The following is a 23,387-nucleotide window of genomic DNA, read 5'->3' as shown; positions in this document are numbered from 1 at the left end:
TATTTAAAGAGGCTCTGAGAACAGTTTCTGAAAAGTGCCTGGTACAAGTCTCCTTTCAGGGGCCTGCTTTTAGCTGCCTTGGCCACTCCTTCCCTGTGTCAGCCCCAAGCCTCTGTACTCCAGGTCACACCGCATGCCATGGGACAGAGGACCCAGACAGAAGAAACAGGGTGCTGTCTCTGACCCCGGCAGCCACCGTAAATACGGCCCTCGGTGCCATGGTGTCTTCCGTGCCTGCGTCCTAACAGACTGCAGGGGAGAGCCAGCACTGAGCCAGGAAACATGATCGTGTCCTTCTTAGGAAGCCGTGAGGCTCAGACCTGTCTCAGCGGAGGCACAGCTCTGGGTCTGCTCTGTGTCTACATGACCTAACGGGAGGCTGTGCACTCCTCTGGCAGGACAGCTTGCTGCCCACAGACCTATTCCAAGGGTCGGTGTGGAAGACAATCTGCTGCCCCGGCACTGTGGTGTCATTATGTTTCCTGTGTCCCCACTACACTGGCCATTTCTTGGGGCTTACTCATCTCCGGGGCTTCAGCACCTTGCACAGGGATGGTCACACACAGTGCTCAATACATGCATGCTGAAGTGCTTCAGGTCACCAGTCACCAGGCCATCACCATGGGAGACAGAGCTGGGTAGAGGAATGTGTCTTTCTGGCTTGCTACCTCCTTCCCTTTAGGGCCTTATTTTCTACATGTGTATCTACTTGGCTTGTCCAGCTCTGGGCACGTGGGCCATGCTCATTTCATGGATGACGAAGAAGTATCTCCTTGTGGTCAAAAAGCACTCATTGTTGGGCACGTGGCCCTCTCTGAGGCTGCACACAGTAGACCCTCTCTGTATACACGAGACACATAATGAGGGCACGTTCACTAAGACACGCCTGACGAAAAGGCACATGTAAATGGGGGCACACAGTAGAACAAAAACGCACAACTAACTGGATAGTGGACAATAACTTCTTCACAGCCAGGTATAGAGCAAGGCAGGAGTGACATCCGCTCTTGCTGCAGGGAGGTAAGAGCAAGTTCACGACCAGGAGAGCTGCCGAAGGGTGATGTGTACACCGTGCAGTATGGCCTGGTCTCCCCTTTCCCATCTTAAGGAAGACACCAACCTATTCAGAAACCAGGTACTGGTTCTTACCATGGCAAAACTGCCCCGACCGTGGTGATGTGAGCTGACACCCACACAGGGTCCCCACAGCTGCCTCCTTTTCTGAGTCCCGAGAGCTTGGGACCTAGGGGACAGCCTGGTCACAGGGAGGCGAGCTTAGGACACAGCCTTTAGTTTTCAACACTGCATTTCCTGTCTTTATCATTGGAAGCTGGTGTGTTAAATCAAAACTCAGCTTGTGTGTGCGATAGAATTTCCTTTGTTTATTGTGAAAGTTGGTATTTAAAAGAGAAAAATAAAAAATGGAAAATCTCACCAGACAAACTATAAAGCTGGCATCAGAGAGGTACCAAACGCCCACAATTCGTCATCTAAACTTTTGGAAAGCTTTGCCAGTCCTCAAGCTTTAATATAAAGGAATACTTCTGGGGTAAAAGGCTGGCGCTAGCCTTGTCCAGTAGCCAGACTGAGTTGCCTGGCCTGATTAGATATTTTCTGGAAGTCAATGTCACATTTTCCTTCCATCCTGCCCATTAATCCAGCCTGCTGACAAATACTATTCGCCTTGCTGAAGCAACCCTTCCCTACAACGAAGCGAAGAAACCAGGCCTTGCCTCTGCAACAGTGGAGTTGCTATCCTAAAAATCCTTAAAGAACATTCTGCCATAAATCCATCAAATGCAACCACATATAATCCCATTTTCATTTTAAGCCTGGCGATGTGATTTTTCTACATCCACAATTCCCATGGTCTTTCCTGGGCATAACATCCGCCTGACAGACAATGAGAACTTATGTAAATCTAAGGCTGAGACACTCCTTGGGGGATTTCCAAAGACTCTAAACCTCTGGAGGCATTAGAGCTGCAGTTCTTTGGAAGTTGAGGAAGTGGACATTTTGCAAACTGCAGGGTGAAAACCTGCCTTTGCAAGGGCAGCGTCCAGAATAGCCCAGCATACCCATGTGTTGGAAACACCCAAATATCAGAACCTGACAGCTCCTGCCTGTCAAGGCTACCTCTCCAGCACTCAGAAAGGGAGCAAAGAGACAGAGTTGAGTATGTTGGCAAAGCCAGGAGAAGAACTGGGAGGAAAACCAGAGAAGTGAGCCTGTTTTCAGCCAAGAGGCATGGCTGTCTTTGTTTTCGAGGGCTCTGGAAGGAGAGGTACAGAATGGGGACCAGAAGCACATATAGGGGCAAGAGGCCATGTGAGAAATCCTCTCAGTTTTGCTGTGACCCTAACGCTGCTCTAAGAAAATAAATAAATAAAATCTAAAAAAAAAAACAAAGAATGGGACCTCAGCAAGGAAGCTAGGAAGCTAGGGGCTTTCCCATAGGCCACATCCAAATAAGAGAAAAAAATGGGGTCAGAGTGGGCAGGCCTGCCATGAGCAGGATCTTACAAATCCAAGTATGTGGCCACTTGATTTGCAAGACATGAAACACATTTACTGGGGGCATAAAACTAACCTGGTACTATGCTGACCATATAGGATGAACTTTTTTTTTTAACGTTTTTATTTATTTTGGGGGGGGAGAGAGGGAGAGAGAGAGCACACACACACAAGTGGGGGAGGGGCAGAGAGAGAGAGAGGGAGACACAGAATCCAAAGCAGGCTCCAGGCTCCAGGCTCTGAGCTGTCAGCACAGAGCCTAATGCGGGGCTCGAACTCATGAACCATGAGATCATGACCTGAGCTGAAGTCGGACACTTAACTGACTGAGCTACCCAGGGGGCCCCTAGGACGCACTCTTTAAGTGTTTAGTGAATGAAAAGGTCCCCTTCCTGCTAACTAGAGATGAAAAATTGGGACTCTTGAATCACTGGCAAGAGAAACAAAGAAGAGCTCTTGCCTCAAAGTTTAGAGCACAGTATAATGGGGTGTAAACTTTTTAGTTAATTCCCCAATGATGCTAAATGACAGCAACTTCAATTCCAGAAAGTTCAGCTCCTTTCTTCCCCCATACGAATAACTAGCCTTGAAAGGAGCTAAAGCTACAGCATTCACAAGGTTATGCTCGCAGCTCCCCAGCTCTGCCATGCACAGGCCTGTGAGAAGAGCCCTGTGGATCAGCGCTCAGAAAGCCCTGAGCCCCTGGGAATACCCTGGGTCTTCCAGCAGATACAGCCCCAAACCTGCTCCCTACAACTTACATCCAGTGTCTGGACACCAGATGGAGAGGCTCAAAGAGTCTGCATCCTTTGCTAGTCCTAACTGTCTAGCACAGGGAGCTAACCAGAGCTCACTCTGATCACTTACGAGACAGCAGCAGGAATAAGCCTCCTTTGTGAGGAAGCAATTTTAATTCTAGCAAAGTTTTCCCAACCCAGAGGCAAAACTTCCTCTCCAAGATCCAAGTCTGCCTTCTGAACTCGTTGTCTATAATCCCTCTCTGTATCTACTTCACAGTAGATGTACTGCAGAAGTTTTGACGAAGCAGATAAAGCGAGAACAGGAAAAGGGAAACCAGCGAGTAGTCTGGCCTACATCGTTCCGGTCTTGTTTCTGTGCATTGGTGATTTGCAAACACACGAACAAGATGGGTAATACTGCCCATGCTTTTTTTTTTTTTACTTAGTGGACTATCACGATGAAGGTTTGGGGTATTGATAAGCATGTATATTCTGTGCAGGAATTTCTGTTTCCCTCAGAGAGAGCTGGAACTTTTTAAGGTAAAGAGGAATGATTTCATCGCATCAGCTCCTGTATCCCATCATCTCTTATACACCAGTGAAGAAGAGGAGACAAAAAAGAGGCAACATGCCAAGAACCCCGTGACTTCAAGGCTATGTGTGTGTGCACGCACACATGTACAAAGATACAGACACACAAAGGCCTTTCGCTTAACACCCATTTCTTTTTTTAAGTTTTTATTTATTTTTGAGAGAGAGAGAGAAAGTGCGAGCAGGGAAGGGGCAGAGGAAGACAGAGTGAGAACCCCAAGCAGGCTCCACACTGTCAGCGGGGAGCCTGATGCGGGGCTCAAACCCATGAACTGTGAGATCATGACCTGCACCAAAGTCAGACCCTTAGCAAACTGAGCCACCCGGGAGCCCCAGCACCCATTTCAAAGATAGACTGGCTCTGTGATGAACTTCTTGAATCTGAGCCCTGAGTGCCTTACATATCTATCCTAGGTCTGTGCCTAACTGTATAGGCGGGGTTCTCCCAGAGGGCCATTCTCTTACCTCTGAAGATCCGCCTCTGAGATCCCAAGAGCTGGCAGACCTCAGCAGAGGACCTACAGGAGTTGACACATTTCTGCATCCCGTCAGCCAAGTCAAACAGTGTCACATTGGAGGCCAAGGAGAACGTGGTTTGCAGGGACATGACCACTGCACTGGACTCCCTGTAGACAAAGTGTGTAGGGTTTTAACTGTCCTAAAATGACATGTGGGCCCAGGGCTTTTGGAAAATGAATCCATCTCCGTTCTCCAGGAAGGGAATGGGAGAGCATGGAGGCCCAGTGACTTTGGCCCCCCTGGTCACTCTGTGGCTTGGTCAAAACAGAGCCCAGTTTAGTTGCTGTCACCTATGTTAGAATAGCCTCCCCTTTATGAAAACTGGTTCACAAGTGAGAGTAATTCTGTTACTTACCTAGAAGCATGAACTGTGGATCGGGTATAACCAGGAAACATTGAAAAACACACATTTAACTGAAAGGAAGAACAGGTTGGTCGTTAACTGTGAGATAGATAAAAGCCCTAGACCTAGAACCAATTTCCTATTTTCAGGATAAAATAGGCATTTTCTAGCTATCAAGTTATCAGCAGGCAGCTTTACAGAGGAGTGGTGTCCTTTTTTTATTCCCTTCTTAAATGCCTCTCTGCTCTTGTTCTGTTGTTCCCTGAGTACAAAGGGAAAGAGGCAGATAGTAAATCAGTGGGGAAAATCTTGGCAGGAAATGATGTTCAGAACAGCACCCTTGGATGCAAAACATCTTCAAAGGAACAGATCTCTTCTAAGACCCAGGGTTTCAAAAAACTCAGAGGCAACTGTTTATTTGGACTTTGCAGAGTGAACGAGGCTCACTGAAAAGACTTCAGCTACCCCCGGTCTGGCAGGCCCGACACAAACCCCTCATAATCTGCAGTGAGTTGACCTAACTCAAAGATAGGTCCTCTTCAAAAAGGCTCTCCATGGGAAATTACATTACATGGGTCAAGAGCCCCTTTGTCGAGAGCAAATTAAGAGTGACTCTCCCTGTGTTTGCCTTGTGCCCTCAGAGAGAGCAGAAAATCCCTCTAGGGCATCAAGTTCCATGCCTGTTTTTCTGCTCCCCCAACAGTGGAGGCTGGAGATTCCTTCTATGCTGCAGAAGGTTGTAATACCTTGACCTATACAGACACGCCTGTCTTCAAAGCCTGTGTGTCAGACACATTTATTGTTCATAAGATGGAATAAAACATAGGATGTTATCAAACCTTTGGCTTTGTATGACATTGCTTTCTATTCTAATAGGCAATGATTTATTAGTAGTATAATTACTTAAACGTTTTTCCCCAGGTGAAAACAGAAAAGGCACATTTCAGAACAAAATGGTATCTTGGGAAAGGCCACTTGAAGTGGCTTCTCTAGTCTAGTCTAGTCTATGGGAGTGGGGATGTCACATCACTAGTAAATTATACACTCATACCTGGTGAAAATGAACAAGTTAAGTAAGTCACTGAGCACCGTATACTGGGAGGGACAGCACCTCTGCACAGGATTCTAAGCCCCTGTATTCCCTTCAAAGGAAATACTGACCTACAGCACACCCAAGAGGCAGCTGTGGTGAAGTGACAAGAACACCAGGTATAGGGCTGGTAGACATAAAATCCTGCTGTATAGTAAAGAATTTAATCTTGCTCAAACAGAGGTCTGGCCCTTGGCTCCCAGAAGCTAATCAATAAGCTTTTGGAATATCCTTTGTCTACCTGGAGGCCCTGGGCCACTCCAAATATCTAACAACGTGATTTATGCAGGGGTTTGGGGTTATATGGTATCAGCCTAACCTCGAGAGGGGCTGGAGACTGAGGTCAGCCATGTGAGCGGTTGAATACGTCCATATATTTGCTCTACACACCAAGGTTCAAGTGAGCTTAGCAATACTCCATGAATACTGTATACATCATTGCCAAGAGGAGTTAACACAGTGCATGGCTCCATGGGGATAGGACAACTGGATGCATCAAATTTGGAATCCTCCTTGACTCTGCCCTATGTGTCTCTCCCATAGCTGATTGTAACAGGGACCTTTTCACTGTAATAAACCATAACCGTGAGTTTAAGAGCTTTCACTGAGATCTGAAGTCCTTACAGTGACTATCAAATCTGAGGGTGGTCTTGGGGATCCCCAAACTTGCAAATGGTGTCAGAAGTGAGGCTGGTCTAGTGGGCTGTTCCTTAACTTTGCATCTGCTCTGTGTGAACTCAGGCAATGTCATTAACCTTCAGGGCCTCCCCAAATTCTAGCTGTAAATGTGTTGGCAATATCTCTTACAGGAGTGAGGCATCTGGCAAAGTGCCTGTCATAGACTAGATGCTCAATAGGTACAGAGACAGAATTGGAATCTAAATGTTATGCAAATAAAATCTACAGTCCTATAAAATCCTATAGGTTTTGGCTAATATACTCTTACCTATAAAAAACAAGTAAAACTGAAATCAGAAATCAATTAATCTCTAAAACTTATATTAATGGCAATTTTCAATGTTCTGAACACCAAATCTTAGACTCAGGTAGCAGTTGAGAGGTAAAATTTACTACTTGGGCTTCTTTTTTTTTAAAGAAAGAGCAAGAGCGCCAGCGGGGAAAGGGCACAGAAATGGAGGATAGAGGATCCGAAGCGGGCTCTATGCTGACAGCACAGAGCCTGATGTGGGGCTTGAACTCATGAACCGTGAGATCATGCCCTGAGCCAAAATTGGACGCTTAACTGGCTGAGCCACCCAGGTGCCCCTGAGCTTCATTTTTATCTCGTTTTCCTTCTTTTTAATTTTTCCTTACTTTTTCCACCTGACAAAAAGTAGGCAAAGAGGGAAAGAAGAGGAATCAAAGGCCTCTCGATAATCTTTAAAAAAATTTTTTTAATGTTTATTTATTTTTGAGAGAGAGACAGAATGCGAGCAGGGGAGGGTCAGAGAGAGAGGGAGACACAGAATCCAAAGCAGACTCCAGGTTCCAAGCTATCAGCACAGAGCCCAACGCAGGGCTCGAAGTCACGAACCATGAGATCATGACCTGAGTCGCAAGTCTGATGCTTAACCAACTGAACACTGAGGCTCCCCAAAGGCCCCTAGATAATCTGTGCAGTGAGTTCTCAACCCTGGAAAATCAGGATTAACTGTTATGTCTTTGGCATTCTCCTGAGGAAAAAGAGCATCATTCTCCCCAAGTTTGGAAACACAGAGCGAAAGTCACACAGCATGTCAGCTGCAGATGGGAGAGTAGGATTTTCTGGATCTTTCCTCTTTGCCAATAGTTCTTATTGGTGCATACCATCTAACCGTCTGTGACTATGAATCTGCACAGGGAAAAGAAATGCCAAGGCACTGATAAAGGCTGCATGTGAGAGCACACCGAAGAAGTGCTTCTCCTGGGTGTCACTGGATCTCAGCACCTCCTTTCAACTTCCAAGAGGCTTTTAATTTTACCATGAAGTTTATCTCCCAAATGTAATGGAAATGAACAATAGCCCAGGAAATATAGCTGGTCCTCATGAGGTTCCCAATTCTGAATGAAATTTGTTCTAGAAAACAAAGGACTCAAAGAAAGATGCTTTTCAGGAAACTTACTGTTCTGGTGATCTCATTTTCAACTTCACGTAGGTCTGAGTGTTTCTCCATGGTGGTATTGAGAAACGTTTTCTTTAATTTAAACTCTGTCACGAAGGTCCTAACTGAAAATGAGAACATAACCCGTGAGACCACGCAACTGGCCGACCGATACATAGCCGTGTGTTTGTAAATCTCTAGCATATCACTCTTAACTCCACCTCGCAGGACAACCGTGGTGCCTGTCCTTCTCCTTGAGGATAGAGAACACCTCTCCCTCTTCTAGCTCCTCTCTAGGAAGGTGGGCTTCCACTGAGCACAAGGCTCAGACTCAGTAAACCTTTGGGTCAAAAACTCCTTTTGCACGTGTGTGTGGGCTGCTGTGAGGAGCCATCCTGCCACCTTGCCAGTCGCCTCCTACACAGTAGATGCTCAGTGAAGCTGGGACAAGGAGGAAAGACCAGCTGGCCTAAATGACATAATCCCAGGAGGAGGGGGAGGGGATGTGGGGTCAAGCACAAAACATGCTCGTCAGGCCTGAGAAAGCTTTCGATAGAGGAACGCTGTTGTTCTCTAGCCTACACTGCAAAGCCCTCAGCTTCAAGGGCAGGCTTTGGTTTCCTCTTCTCATCAGAGTTACCCCACCAGCCACCATCCCTCTCTGCATAGAGGAAGTGCCCATTTTGTCGCTGATGAAAGAGACTTCCAGAAATCGGACAACGGATTCAGGACGACAGAGAGGCTGTGGAGGAAGGTGCCAAACATCTGTAGTGGGCCCAAGCTGCGGGGACTGCCAGGCCCCATGGTCACAAGCCAGGCAATGCAAACGACCCATATTCAAGATATTGTTTGAGTTCAGACCTGAAAGAAAGCAGCCCCGTTTTCAAGGCCCATTTCACTCATAAAATAAAATCGTACTCATCACTTTGTGCTGACTGGGCCTGAGGAGAATGGGACTTACAAATGGGCAGGCGACCAAAAATTAGCATAGCATGCTTTCTATCTGCCTCTTATCTTCCTTTATATTAAATTCTTATCTTTCCCTCTGGACAGGGAGGGAAAAAAAAAGACTCGAAACCCAGGAACCCACGAAGCTGCTCTTTCACAGAAAGCTTGCCTGCTGAATTAAGAAAAAGGCCCACAAATGAGCCAGGGAACACATTTAACATCTTATACTTACTGTCTAAAGCCCTTAATCCTTATTTAACATCTTTTTGCTTGTTCTACAGTTCACTGAAGCCAGCTGCTTAGGACTCTTTCTGAGCAGCAGGGAGCTCTTTGAAAACATTCTTGGCCAAATGAAAGCATTTCAGCATGCTCTAATTTGCATGTTCCTCTGATGTTTATGAACAATGAAGCTAAATGACTTGAAAAGGGAAAGATGATTGTTAACACAAAAGAACGGCTCTCCTCCTGATCTGAGGTGCCTGTGGGACACTGCACACAGGCTTCCACAACTCCCACCCCACTCCTTCATCTTCCTTTCTCACCCATCCAGGCTGATACCCAGACTCTCTGGACGGAAATATACATATTGTAACTGTTACGTACACAGATCTCTTCCCAATCATGACAGTAAGTGTGGCCTCTGCTTTAAGAGCAGCTCTGAAGACGGCATCACGCAGCGTCCTGCAGCTCCTGCACTCTGCCCAGCACACTGACGTCTTCATGCCTGCCTTTCATCATCTGGCTTTAAGGCAATTTTTTACTTCACGTGCAACTAACTGCTGACTTGTATGGGTTATATAAATGGTTTTTTTCATTATTTATTTATTTTTATTTACTAAGTTTTTAATTTCAATTCCAGTATAGTTAACATAGTGATATATTCATTCCAGATGTCCACTATACACTTCCATGCATCACCATGTGCTCATCCTGACAAGTGCCCTCCTTAACCCCCATTGCCTATTTTACCCATCCCCTGCCCACCTCCCTCTGGTAACCATCAGTTTGTTCTCTATAGTTAAGGGTCTGTGTTTTGGTTTTCCTCTCTCTTTTTATAGAAATGAATTTTTAAAAGATCTATAAGTATTACTTTGTATTCAGAGTACTTAGTGTTTTCATTGCTGTCAATTCTGGTCCAAGAGGTTGGGGGCTAGTGTTAAATGATACCTCCCATCTGGAGAACTCCCCCATTTTCAAAGCTTGCTCAGATACTTCATTTTATTTGCTCTTCACAATAACCTTGAGTGGGAAGCAGAGCAGGTGGTAATCTGATTTTACAGATGAGAAAATTGAGGCTCAGGGGTCATGGGCCGTAGGTGGTAGCTCCAGAGCTGGAAGCCAGGCAGCTGAGCTCCTGGCAAGCGCATTTTCCACACTGCTTCAAAACAAAATCATTCCATCTTCTGCATCCTTAAACCAAAGACTCCTGGCCTATTTCTTCCAGGGGGTAGCTAAGTGGAATCGGTTACCCCCCAAACAAATAAACTATTAGAGTAAGAGGAACTCTTGATTTCGAGTGATGTCTATATGCCTAGATTTTTTTGTCCTTTAAATAATGCTTTGACTTGATCCTTGTATTTTAAACAATTGCCAAAATCCTACCATTATTTTAGTAGGGTACCAACTGTTTGAAATACATTTCTAGGCCCAAGATGGAGCTGCTCCTGCCCAAGGTGCCACGTCAGCCAACCGAACTTTCGAGTTCTGTAAATGCCCCCCGTGACTAAAAATGCAGCATATTCAGTCGGTCAATTCCCCAGCGCCAAGTCAACTATTGGCTCTATACTTACTCCCTTGTCCTTGACCTTTCTAAATAAGGGCAGATATGCAAGCCTAGCCGATCATGCCCTGTTTCAGAAGTGATGCCACTTCTAACACTCTATAAAACTCCTGCTTGCCCAAAACCCCTCAGGGAGAGAGCTCCACTGTTTGTGAGGCTCCGTACTCCCCCAGTCCACGACTGTTCCCCTTTAAAGAAAGGACATCAAACTCATTACCTAGCCCTTCTAGTTTTGTCATTTGACACAATCTTTTTATAAAATCTGATGATTCCCCTCAGCCTGTTAATTCATGCAAATATCACTTTTCAGAGGTCACAGACATTCATTCTCTCAAAAAAATATTTACTGAGCACTTTTTGTGTGTTAAGTATCACACTGGTCAATCAAAGGTGAGTCACTTTACCTACCAGTTTCCTTATCCAGACTAGATAACTCTGTGCCCTTCACTTCTAATTTCTTCAACAAGTTCCATGTTGAACTGAACACTCTAACGCAAGGTTATACCCTGTGTGGAGGAAAGCTTTTATGATGAACACATTATTATGTGATGGGAGCTGTGGGCTGAAATGTGGCCTCTCATCAAACAAGCATAGATACTTGGCCACTTAGCACCTGGTCAGGACCTTAGTTTTCACATGGGTTGTTTGCTTTTTAACATGTAAGCTGGAGATTATATTTAAAATCAACCAGCTTCAGAACTATCAAATTAGGGAATGAAGTAGGACAATCTGTATGGTACAATTATGGCAGCTTTGGAAAAATGTATCTGCCTATGAACAGGACCATGAAGATCATTTTTTAAAAATGAAAAGGATGTGTGAATGTCGTAGGATAATCAGGGTTTTATTCTTTTTTCTCCTTAAAAATATATTTTTTATTATGTAGTTAGAATATCCTTTTGATATATATTTTTCCTAACTGTAGAGTGAACGGTTAAGCAAATAGTGTTATGCACAAATAATGGCCTATCCATGTACCCATTAGGAAGTTTGTAAAATATTTTTAATAACATGGAAAAATGTTTAAGATATAAAGTTTGTACAAATACTACATGGTTGCAATTGTATACAAATATAATGCAGAGTAAAAAAAGATTGCAAATAAGGTGCTGTATCTCTGAGTGGTTGAAAAATAGGTAGCATCTTTACTTCTTTCTATATTCCTTAAGTTTATACCTTGGAAAGATCCTGATTGTTTAGGGAGGAAAACAATAAATGTTATTTTTAAAAATATTTTGTGGCACAGAAAAAAATTCCAAGATAGATTAATTCTCTTACCCAGATTGCATATTCCTTTTTCCAACTGGTACCCAACCGGGCATTTGCAGGTATAGGATCCCTGAGTATTGTTGCACATGGCGAGGGGTGGGCAGGGGTTCAAGAGGCATTCATTCACATCTACAGAGGAGAGAAAACAGGGCCACACTGAACCTGCGGCAGACAGCAGAATCATTATCCAGTGCAGTGAGCACTTCTGAAGGGCCAAATGGCACTGGGTGCAGTGGGGCCCCAGAGATGAGTAGGATGTTGCCCTTGTCCTCAAGGGGCTGTCTATCTACAGGGGATGGAAGCCATTGTGTATATGACCAACTAGAAACAAATCAGGCTTTGAAAGTACAGAGAGTAGGAGATCCTGATGGAAGGGAGATTAAGGACTATTTCAGATAACATCTGAACTGGGACTGGAAGGACTTTAACAAGCAGATGGGGGTGGGGTTGCAGCCTGAGGCACCAGCAGCGAAGGCCACAGGCAGGAAAGCATAGGGGTCTTTAGGGAGCTATAGATGGTCCAGTGCAGTAGGGGCGGCGGCAGCCTACCAAATGGAGCCGGATCATGGGGACGCGTCAACATTATCGTCTGATGTTATTCTGCAGACAACACATAAGTATGCCAACTCTCAAATAAGTAGGGTTTTTACTTATGAAAAATCTTGCTTTCCTACATTTTGAAGGAAAACAGCATTATTGCCTATCTCAAGGACACACTGTAGTACAGACCACTGGAGACTACTTTTCCTCTTACCCATACTGCAGTCATCCCCTTGCCAGGAAGGTGAGCACATGCATCGATACCCACGGCTGCTGGAGTCCACAGAGCATTTCCCATCATGAAGACAAGGGTTAGTGGCACAGCTGTTAACTAAAAACACATCCCAGGAATAAAGCAGTTAATCACATAGGAAATGTAAAAGCAGCTCTAGGTAAATATTTAATTCTCCTGGCTAATATTTGATTTTTGCTTATTTCTGTTTACTTGCCCTGAGAGGTCGCACTACTAAAATAGAACGGGTTCCCGGGAGGTACAGAAGAGACGCTGAGGGACCAGATCCTGGCAGTAGTTTGTGTACATGCACGTGTGTTAGACAATTGGATCCTTGAATGCAAGAATTGGTTCCAATCCTAATGCTGCTTACAGGTCACTCAGTTCAAGGCTGATGATTATATCGCCACTGACACTCAGAAAATTCTACTTGAATCTCTGCCAATTTAAAACACACATCAGAGGAGAAGAGGTCCCTGATTAACCATCCTCCCTGCTCCAGGATTCCCCCGTTCCAAAAAAATCTTAAAATATAACTGGGCCTCCACATTTGGTGCAATCATTTGGAAAAACAATCGAAGTTGTGCACTACAGTGCCCTCTCTTTACATAATGTGACTATGAACCCTATCTAATTCATCTAGGCCCTAATAGTGCCCAGGCTTCAGCATCATCTTAGACTCCCGGGGCGGAGACCACAACTCTCTGTTTTGGTATCTATAACTAGCATTGTCATGCTCCAGTTATGTAATAACTGCGTAATAAAGCCTTCTGACACATGCTCAGAGAAGCTGAAACCCACAACATAACTGCATCATTTCCAAGCAGAAAAATTGCTGGAAGAATGAGAAAAGGATGGCAGGAGTCAAGAGTTGTAATGCCAAAAAAATAATCCTGAGAACAAATGAGCTAAACCTAACAATGGTGTTCCTATTTTGCAAGGCTACTTTAAATATACCTAAAACTACCCAAAGAGGCACAGGACCTGCATAACCAAACACCGTACCATGGATACTATCATAAAAAATATATTAACAGGAAGTAACGATGTTACTTATTCTCGCCTACAGTTATCATTGTAATGACTACAATCGGCTTTAAGGGAGATTTGTGAATTAGGTTCCATCTGGTATTGGAATAGATTTGGCTGGAAATGAAGCCCTGTGAGTCCTGAAGCAGGGCTCCCAGCTTCCCTGGAGAAGGATCCACCTTTCATTTCCCAGAGGTGTTCAAATCACTGGCACAAAAGAGACACTGACTCGCCTGACATGGGGGGCTGGTGGCAGGGGTGGTCATGGCCCTCCAGCCCCCAGGCTGACTGTGGCTGATTGGCTGGAACTCAGACACTAACTGAGCTCCCTTGCTCTAGTCACTACAAAGTACTTCTCTTCTTTCCTCCTTCCTTAAGACGTCAAGCTCCAGGGGTGCCTGGGTGGCTCAGTCAGTTAAGCATCCGACTTTGGCTCAGGTCATGATTTCACAGTTCATGAGTTTGAGCCCTGCATCAGGCTCTGTGCTGACAACTCAGAGCCTGGAGCCTACTTCAGATTCTGTGTCTCCCTCTCTCTCTGCCCCTCCCCCACTTGTGTGTGTGCGCGCTCTCTCTCTGTCAAAGATAAATAAAGATTTAAAAAATTAATTAAAAAAAACGAAAATAAAAAAAGATGTCAGGCTTATATAAGCCCTTCGCAGTTTTCCTTTTCTGGATCTGGACAAGCCGAATGTACAAATTTGAACACGACATCGAAAGATATACCATTCTAATTCCTTCTGCCTTTTCTTAAACTATGAAGAATCATGTGAATGGTTTTATTTCCCTCATACCAGCCACTTCAACATGAATATAAAGATAACCTCAAGAGTAATGTCAAGAAGCTCAGGTCGCCCTGTCACTATCAGAAAAGGTTAGTTCATCATCCCTTTGCCCGCATTTGTCTACTAGCAACACGTTCTTAGGAAGACCAAGGAGCCCAGCTTCCCTTGAATCAAGAGAAGCCTTCCCGGTGACTGAGAGGCTGGCTGACTGAGAGGCTCAGGGCTCTGACTGGCGGACAGAGCCTACTCATTCCCTGTCTCAGAAAGGCCACCTAAAGCTTCTCGATGCAGTTCTTCCACCGTCCCATCCCACAGCGCTGACCCGCTCTGGCCTCACAAGACTTAAAGGCATGCCTGAAAGGCTCCTGCACTTCTGGGAATTACAAGCCACAACGGTGCTACCTACTGATGCCATACACGGCCAATGGCATCCTCACCTCTTCCTTTAGGGAGAGTTAGGTAACTCAGAGGTGAGAAAATTAGGTTATCCATGACATTGTGTTATAAGAGGACAACACAGACACGGAACTATTGCAAATTGCCACACATTCACAGGCATCCCGAGCCTGTGCGGCTCTGCCTTCTACCTGGAGCTGCCGATGACAGTGCTGTCGGTGACAGTGTGCTGCCCTGAGCAGCGAAGGTAGTAGATCTAGGAGTCAGTACTTGGTCTGTGGAAACGCCTACGGTCTGGGGAGAAGATGTTCCGAGGAAGCGTGAAGCCGGGCTGTTCTCTTCCGTCACACCGAGCCCCGTGGTCGGTCCTTTCACCGACATGGGTACACTGGTCAGGGGCACCAACTGGGTGGTATCATCTATGTGGGCTTGGCTCCTTTCTGTGGTGACAGCACTTTCTGTTGAGATTCGTGGTACTGGAATTTCAGGGCTGGTTGGCAAGAGCTGCTTTCCAGCCGTAGTCTGTACTGTTGTGGGGTCAGCCATCAGGGCTGCTGTGGTTGACGCAGGGCTGGGGGGATGAGAGGTCTCAAGAATGGTGGTTGTCAAAGCTGGAGACGTTCGGGCTATGCTGGTGCTTACGGCTGGAAGGGTTTGCTCAGTGGAGGACTCTGTTAAGGCCGAGGGCATAGGGATCCCTGAGGTAGACCTCACTGTTACAGCTTTGGTGGCCTCTGTGGGCAGAGACTCCAGGCTCGGTGGCTTTGACTCTGTAATGACTTTCTCATGGTATGGGTTACTCTGGTTCTTAGGATTTGCCGTTTGACTGCTGGGGAGCATTGCCACAGACAACGCCATTGTCGCCGTCTGAACTGGAGTCACAGGCAGGACCAGAGTAGAAGGTGAAGGTGCCAGCATTGTTTGGGAGGTGGACGGCGAGGCAGGGGTAGATGCTGTCAGGGACGCTTGTGAGGAAGACACAGGTGTGGGTGCATGGGGAGTGGACTGCAGTGGAAGAGTAGAGGCCCCGGTTGATGGTAAGATTGAGGAGAATGACTGGTGGGACTGGGATACTGAGGGCAGGGGCAAAGGGGGTCCCGAAGAAGAAGAAGAAGAAGAAGAAGAAGAAGAAGAAGAAGAAGAAGGAGAAGAAGAAGAAGAAGAAGGAGAAGAAGAAGAGGAAGAAGAGTTGCCAATCGATCCAGCATCAGCATCCAGAAGAACCAACGTGTTTGGCATGTTAATGGTGGATGTGTAGGACGGAAGGTTGGCTGTGCGCAGAGCCAGGGACTCGGTGGAAGGCTGGGCATACTCCCCTTCATAGGATGACACATTACTTCTTTCAGTCTGAGCCTGAGAAGAGGAAGAATAGTCTGAATGTGAAGAGTTTGAGATCTTAACAGAAGAGGTCGAACTCTCCCTTATGTCCGGGGTTGAACTGTTGTCTACAATGGACAGCAATGCCCGTTCTCCTTTGGTAAAAGTAGAGGAGACATAGGTGTGGTCTGTGTAGTCGCTGGAAGCCTTCTGTTCAAAGTCCGTGCCACTCACTTGACTGTAGCTAATTCCAGTGACTGTAAATGGAAACACCAAAGTTAGGTCAACTAGACATACAAGAAATATCCCAAACACATACTAAACGCTTTCTTTGGAGAGGTGGTTTTCAACAGTGAGCCCTCTGGATGCGCAGTGTGGGAAGGCAGGAACGGGCAGGGTCTACACAGAGTATATTTACCCTCCTGGGAGGAGTGTGGGTGGCAGCAATGCAAGTGGTAATAAAAGAGAAGTGGGGCCAGGGGCTGAAGAACAGGGAATAGGTCCAAATTCCTTCCACATGCCTTTTTTGATAAAAGCAAACTGGTATCTGAAAAGCTCTTAAGACCCCAACAGAACAATTGTTCTGTCTAAATGGAAAAAGGAAAACCCTCCCCATTTTCCATTCTGTGTAATGATAATGAGATATTTCTTTCCCAGGAGACTGGTCTTGGCCACAACTGGTTGGTCTCCTTTATTCCAAGTATCCTGGTGGACAACACCGTAAGTGCCTTAGGCAAGTGCGTGTGGGGATGGGGGGGGGAGTGAGAAGTTCTCTTCAGACAGAGCTTGTAAGGTACTTTCTGGGTTGACAGCAAACGTAATCCTTCTAGGACTGTGAGTACGCTGACAGGTGAGCTGAAATAACGTGGGAAGAGACCCCGCTCCTCACCTCCCAGGGCTGGTGAGGCCGCCAGGGAACCGGAGACCAGGTGGGCGTCAGCAGTCACCGTCACGTTCCCGTGCTGGGTGGCACTCTCGGTTTCTCTGGGCACCACAGAGTGCCCCACTTCTGCAGAAGTTGTGCTCGTGTTGGTGAGAGACCGCGACGTGCGCTCTGCAGTCCCCGGGAAAGTAGCTGCAGTGTGCGGGTGGGGAGCCTCGGCAGTCCCCTCCTGCGCGGCAGAACTTCCTCCAGGCTCAGGACCCTCCTCGGTGGCTACAAGGAGATTGAAAGGGGATGGCCAGTCAGTACAGGGGTGCAGCAGCACTGTCAGAAGCCTCAGGAATGAGCCTCCCTTCGTGCACTAAGTTAGCCGAAGTGCTTCCCTGTGCTTTCCCTGGTCTTTATGTGAAACTCACACGTGGGAAAACGAGATGCATTGTCCCCCGCCCCACGGATCACAACCGCAACCTCAAGAGGCACTGCCGACCAGCATATCCGTTCAGGTGATCTGGATTTATGGGAAGGTTTCCCACTTCAGCGAACAGGATCAATATTGTATTTCTCCTCCATGATACATAACAAATAGAGTTTACATCAGGGAAATCGGTGGTGGTGGCAGGGGAGGTGAATGCTCAGCAAAAGGCTAACAACCCCTTTGGGGCTTTATACTTTCTGACAAGTCACAGGAGGGAGATCCCCAGGACTCCGAAGGCTTTTTACTTCCTGGTAGGACCAGTGATACCTGAACTGAATGGGGTTTGCCATTCTTTTAGAGTTTTGGTTTTTCCCCTTAATGCATCGTGGTTGGAGGTAAAGATGGGCTTATTTTCTGTTTTGTGTTATTTTTTTTTAATGCATTTATTTATTTTCTTGGTGGGGATGGAATAGGGGCAGGTGACACATGAAAACATCCTTTTCCTCCTTTCTTGAGTGTATGTTTTATACTATAAGCTCAAAGAATCTAATATTAGATTATCAAATAAACTCTTCTTCTCAGAAATTATGGAAAGGAGGTCTAACTCTTCTTGGCCTAAATACTTCCTAATCTGGATCTATAAGAAAACAAGTTATTTCCCTGGTTCTTATTCCTATTCTCATACCAGACTAGCTCTTTTTTTATCTCAAGTTTATTTATTTATTTAAGTAATCTCTACACGCAATGTGGGGCTCAAACTCACGACCTCGAGATTAAGAGTCGCACACTCCTCTGTGCCAGTCAGGTGCCCCCAGACTAGCTCTTGATGGACACACCCCAATGGAAAACAGAGGTAGAGCTGCATGTTAGGTAAGTTCACCTCATGATACGTTTGCATTAACTGACAGACAGGAATGAGTGTGGGGACAGGGATACACAGTGAGCTGGAGCAGCACGGAGACAGCCAGGAGGCAGGTGAGATGTGACTTGACCAGGCTGAAGGGCCTAAGAAACTCATGGGAAGTCCACCAGGAGAGGCTTGAGGGCCGTGTGTATCTGAGCACAAGTTCCCGGGGCAGAGAGAACAAGGCCTGGGGTGGGAGGATTGTAAGACTCTTAAATGGAATTTAGGCGAACCACCACGTCAGGCTTCCAGGGTTTAGAAAGTGGAGAATCGTGACCTGAGATGGAGGGGCTGCATCCAAACCCAGAAAAAGGAACAGACCATGAACTCTGAGGGGCTGGATGGCAGAATCAGTTCACTCTGAGTGATTCAGAGCAAATGAGATAAGGCATTTGGCTAACCGACAGCGACTTGGTTTCAGAAAGGAGGCTATTCCTTATGTAGCTCTTTATAACTGAACGCTGAGACCCGCTCACACTGACATCACAATTTCCATACAAACCAAGGGCACACGCATTACGGAGCAAAGGGTCCTAGTACTGAAGAGATGCACGTGGGAAAGGCACCTGAGCTCCTGGTCTGAGGAGGAGAAACGTTGAGCCCCACATTGTGAGGGTGGAAAATGACTCCTTTTGTTTAGGAGACAGTTAATGCATTTTCCATGGACACACATGAAAGAACATAAATATTCTCCACCCATGCATGTGGTATTCTTTCATGACAAGCATATGCTTTTCCACGTCACATCAGTAGTAATAAATGCGAGTTTTCCTCACCAATTAGGATGTTCATATGGGGGAAAGGGAGCTGCTATTATTAGTAGTGGTGGAGAGGTAAGAATGTAAACCTGTTATAACCTTAAATGATCAATTATTGCATTTTTGCTTTAGTCAGTACATGCTTTGCATTGACAAGGTTGCTGAGAATGGTTTATGAAATTGTCCAAAAATGTTATTAAAAAGGACCATCCAAGAAAAAGTTTTCTCAAATTGATAAACTGGACTTCATCAAAATTAAAAACCTTTGTGCTGCAAATGATATTGTCAAGAAAGTGAAAACAAAACGCACAGAACAGGGGGAAATGTCTGCAAATGGTATATCTGATAAAGGAACAGTGTCTAGACTACAGAAAGAATTCCTAACTACTTTTAAAATGGTCAAAAGATCAGAAAAGACTTTCCCAAAAGTGAAAAGATACACAACATCATTAGTCAGCCAGAAAATGCAAATCAGAACCACTCGTGACACCACTTCACACCCCCCAGGATGACTAGAATCAAAAAAAAGATGAACAACAGGAGGTGAAGAAGCCGAGAAACTAGGATCCCCCGTCCCTCCTGGTGGCGGTATAAAGATATAAAGCAGTGCAGCTGCTTTGGAAAACAGTTCGACAATTCCTCAAGAAACAGGGCTACCATAGAAGCCAGCTATTCCAAGAGAATTTAAAACACGTATTCAAAAAATAAAAAATAAAATTAAAAAAAAATAAAACACACGTCCACACAAAAACTTGTACTGGAATGTTCACCACGGTACTACTCACAATAGGCGAAAGGTGGGAAAAACCCACATGTGCAATCGTTGACAAAAGGATAAACGAATGTGGCACATCCGTGCGATGGAACCAGTACTCAGCCACACAAAGGAATGAGGTACTGTCACACGCTACAACATGGACAAACCTCCAATGCACTATGCTAAGTGAAAACCACAATAGGCCACCTATTGTATGATTTCCTCCATAAACTGTCTAGAATAAGCACATCCACAGAGACAGAAAGTTAAGTTAGTGGCTGTCAGAGGCTGGGAGGAGGAGAGAACACAGAGTGACTACTGATGAGCACCGGGTTTCCTTCTCGGAATTAGACAGTAGTGGTGGCCGCTGTATTACAACTTTGTAAATACACTAAAATACACTGAATTGTATACTTTAAATGGGCAAATTGCATAGAATGGGGATTATATCTTCATAAAAGCTGATTAGACAAGAGGGAGAGTTGCTCTTGACGAATGCCCGGACTTGGGGTGAACAACCACCCATGAAGTGATATTTTCACCTTCCAGAAGCTGTGTGATTGAGGCAGGCATGGGGGTGTGGGGTAGGCTACAGGGCGAGGAAGGACATGGACAGAGAAGTCCCTGAGCTGTGTGTGACAGGGGCGGGTGGCAACAGCAGCTCCGGGGAGATGTACCAGAAAAAAACCGGACATATACAGCTAGAAGAATGGCCTGGGAATAGTGACAGCAGAGGGGCCTCTGGAATGGTCCATTAACGCACGGCCTTACTGTGCCACAGAAGAGCATGAGCCTTGTAAGCCCTTTGCCCTCCGAGTGGTGCAGTTCTGTGAAGTGGAAACTCACTTGAGCACTCACCACGTGCTGCTGAGGAATCCAGGCTTTCTGAGGAGGATGAGGACAAAGACTCGGTGGCCGGCTCAGAGTAGCTCCTGTTGCCACTTCCTCTAGACTGGGACACAGAGGCTGAGACCCGGGTCAGCACTGAGGCGTTCACAACTTCAGGATAGGAAGTGGAGCTTCCTGTCGCATCTGCGAATGTCTTGCTGTTGGTCAAGAACCAGCGTGCTGTGCTGGCTCCACCTCTGCCCGACAGGACCGACCTAGACACAGTCTCAGTTTGAGACATGGGACTTCCATCCTCTGCGTCTGAGCTGCTGGCAAGCTGCTCTCCTCCCAAGGCTGTAAGATGTCAAGGAAATAAATGTCATGACATGGATGCGAAAGAGATTCCCCAACAGCTGAGACGTGAGTCTTCTCTAGGGAAAGGTTCCCTTTGCAAGGATCTTGTATGGTATTTATTTTACGTGTAACCTGACATGCATTTTCATGTTCTAAATAATTATTTCAAAACTCTTCAGTGTCAATAAGATAGCAATACTAAAAATAAGCACTGGTGAAGAAGGGAGCCTTTAAAGAACAAGTGCAAAGTAGCAGGGCAACTTCTAGGCTGTGGTGTTTTACTCCCTTTCCCCAAAAGTGGTCAAGGGAAGGAATATGTTATGTCCAACAACAAATATGACGTGCCTACCTACAGTGCTTAGTCACATGCATCTTTCCAAAACAGTTCCATTATTAATAAAGATTATTCTAATTTTCAAGTATAGCAAACAAAAAATAAACTATACGGCATAAATTGAAGCCATGAGTTTGGAGGAATATTTTTATGCCTGCACATTTTATTTGGAAGAATGATCTGTACATAAAATAGCTCCAGCTAGTCTGAAAGAGCAGGCCAGCCCTCACCTTGAAGACAATCCCACAGAGCGGTAACATGCGATTGACAGTGACCGCTCCAAGGCCAAGCTCTCAGCTCTGCTGTGAACAAGCTACAAGCCCGTGCCCTCATTTCTTAAACCCTCTGGGCCTGAGTTTCCTCATCTATAAAAGAGCAGGAGGAATGATGCCTGTCTGATGAACTTCACAATGTTCGCATAAGGACAAAAATCAAAATGTGATAATGTGGTATACCAGATAAAGGAGATGGTGTTAGCTAAGAACACACTTTATTTATTTTTTGAGATTTCAAATGGTCTTGAAGTGATCTTTTAAGGCAATCCAATAGTTTTTAAAAGTCCATGATAGATCAAGTAAAACTTAAATACTTACTTGGGGAATCATTTTGCCAGAATTCCACTGAGACCCCAGAAGATGTGAGGCCAAATCCATTTTCTGTGGATGGCTCAGTGAATTCCCCATCCCCTGGATTCCTGATTACTCCACTGCCTCTTCTCAGCTCTGCCTCAAAGGGTGAAGAACGGGCTGATACTGAAGTCATGGCAATTTCTGAGTCCTTGGGGGAATGCTCCGTCTCATTTAGAGGTTGTGGACTGCCGGTTAAAGACTGGAGCATCCCTGGGACACCACTGAGGAGCATGGTGGTAACACGCACACTCTGTGTCCCATTCAGCAAGGTGCTTCGGAGAGTAGTGGAGTTGTTAAGCATCTCAGTGCTTCCAGAAGCTAAAACAGAAGAAAAGATGCTTTAAGACTACTCAAGAGTTGGGGGCACCTGGGTGGCTCAATCAGTTAAGCTTCCGACTTTGGCTCAGGTCATGATTTTGTGGTCTGTGAGTTTGAGCCCTGCGTTGGGCTCTGTGTGGATAGCTCAGAGCCTGGAGCCTGCTTTGGATTCTGTGTCTCCCTCTTTCTCTCTGCCCTTCCCTCACTCATGCTGTCTCTCTCTCTCTCTCAAAAGTAAACAAACATAAAAGAAAAAAAAAACACTTAAAAAAAAAAGATTATTCAAGGGTTTAAGAAAATCAGGGATGTATCTAGATACAAATAATGTTTATTACATTTTGTTGGATAAATCTAGATAATGTAGACCTAATATAGATAAACACATTTGACACTCTCTCTTCACAGGCTCTGATTCTCACAGAGTTCAGTGAAGAAGCAGTGAGGTCCTTCAAGCACAATGAAAAGCTTCGGCTCTGGCTGAAAGGAAAATAGAACAAAGCCTGTAGACATTCTTTGCCTTGGCTTTTATAGAGGAAGGTAAAAACTTGTACTCTTGAATTCCACCTTATAGATTATGTAGGGACAGGCCATTGTGATAAGGTACAGGTTTTTGTTTTGTTTTATTTTAGCAATGTAACCCTTTTGTTCAAATGCTATTATAGATTAAAACCCGTACGTAAAAAATGAATAAAAGTAAGGCGGTGGTAGGAGCCCAGCCCCCAGATCACCACTGGGGAGGCCAGGGCTCCACAGACCACAGTGGGAACAATACTAGCCTACAGCAATAACTTCTGGCCTTGTCACCATTAAGGGTTCTTTATTATTTCCCACCTCATGGCCACTGTAACCCTTATGTTCTGAAAGACTATAAACTGAACTGCATTTAAGAAGTAACAGAGCTTCTGATCAGCAGGAGATACTCAGTGTTACCCCACTGATTTGATTTAATTCCATCCAAAAGCAAACAAGCTTCATTATTGTAGTTAGCCTCATTAGGCTTTGGACACCGACTCTCAAGCTTACATACTACCCC

General features: G+C 45.5%; 1 protein-coding gene across 1 annotated transcript in view; it reads right to left on the bottom strand.

Annotated features, from left to right (window-relative positions):
- HEG1 (heart development protein with EGF like domains 1) overlaps positions 1–23,387 on the bottom strand; it is an 89,615-nt gene that overhangs the window by 29,938 nt on the left and 36,290 nt on the right. The window contains exons 4-12 of the mRNA XM_047874009.1: positions 22,001–22,354; positions 20,738–21,073; positions 17,064–17,330; positions 15,049–16,431; positions 12,630–12,746; positions 11,885–12,004; positions 7,900–8,003; positions 4,720–4,778; positions 4,311–4,471 (exon numbers count right to left, since the gene is read on the bottom strand). Of these exons, the coding sequence (XP_047729965.1) occupies positions 4,311–4,471; positions 4,720–4,778; positions 7,900–8,003; positions 11,885–12,004; positions 12,630–12,746; positions 15,049–16,431; positions 17,064–17,330; positions 20,738–21,073; positions 22,001–22,354 (2,901 nt within the window). The remainder of the gene's footprint in view (positions 1–4,310; positions 4,472–4,719; positions 4,779–7,899; positions 8,004–11,884; positions 12,005–12,629; positions 12,747–15,048; positions 16,432–17,063; positions 17,331–20,737; positions 21,074–22,000; positions 22,355–23,387) is intronic.

This window comes from Prionailurus viverrinus, chromosome C2 (genome assembly GCF_022837055.1).
Source record: "Prionailurus viverrinus isolate Anna chromosome C2, UM_Priviv_1.0, whole genome shotgun sequence".
Classification (NCBI taxonomy): domain Eukaryota; kingdom Metazoa; phylum Chordata; class Mammalia; order Carnivora; family Felidae; genus Prionailurus; species Prionailurus viverrinus.
This window is presented reverse-complemented; position numbering and strand designations above follow the sequence as displayed.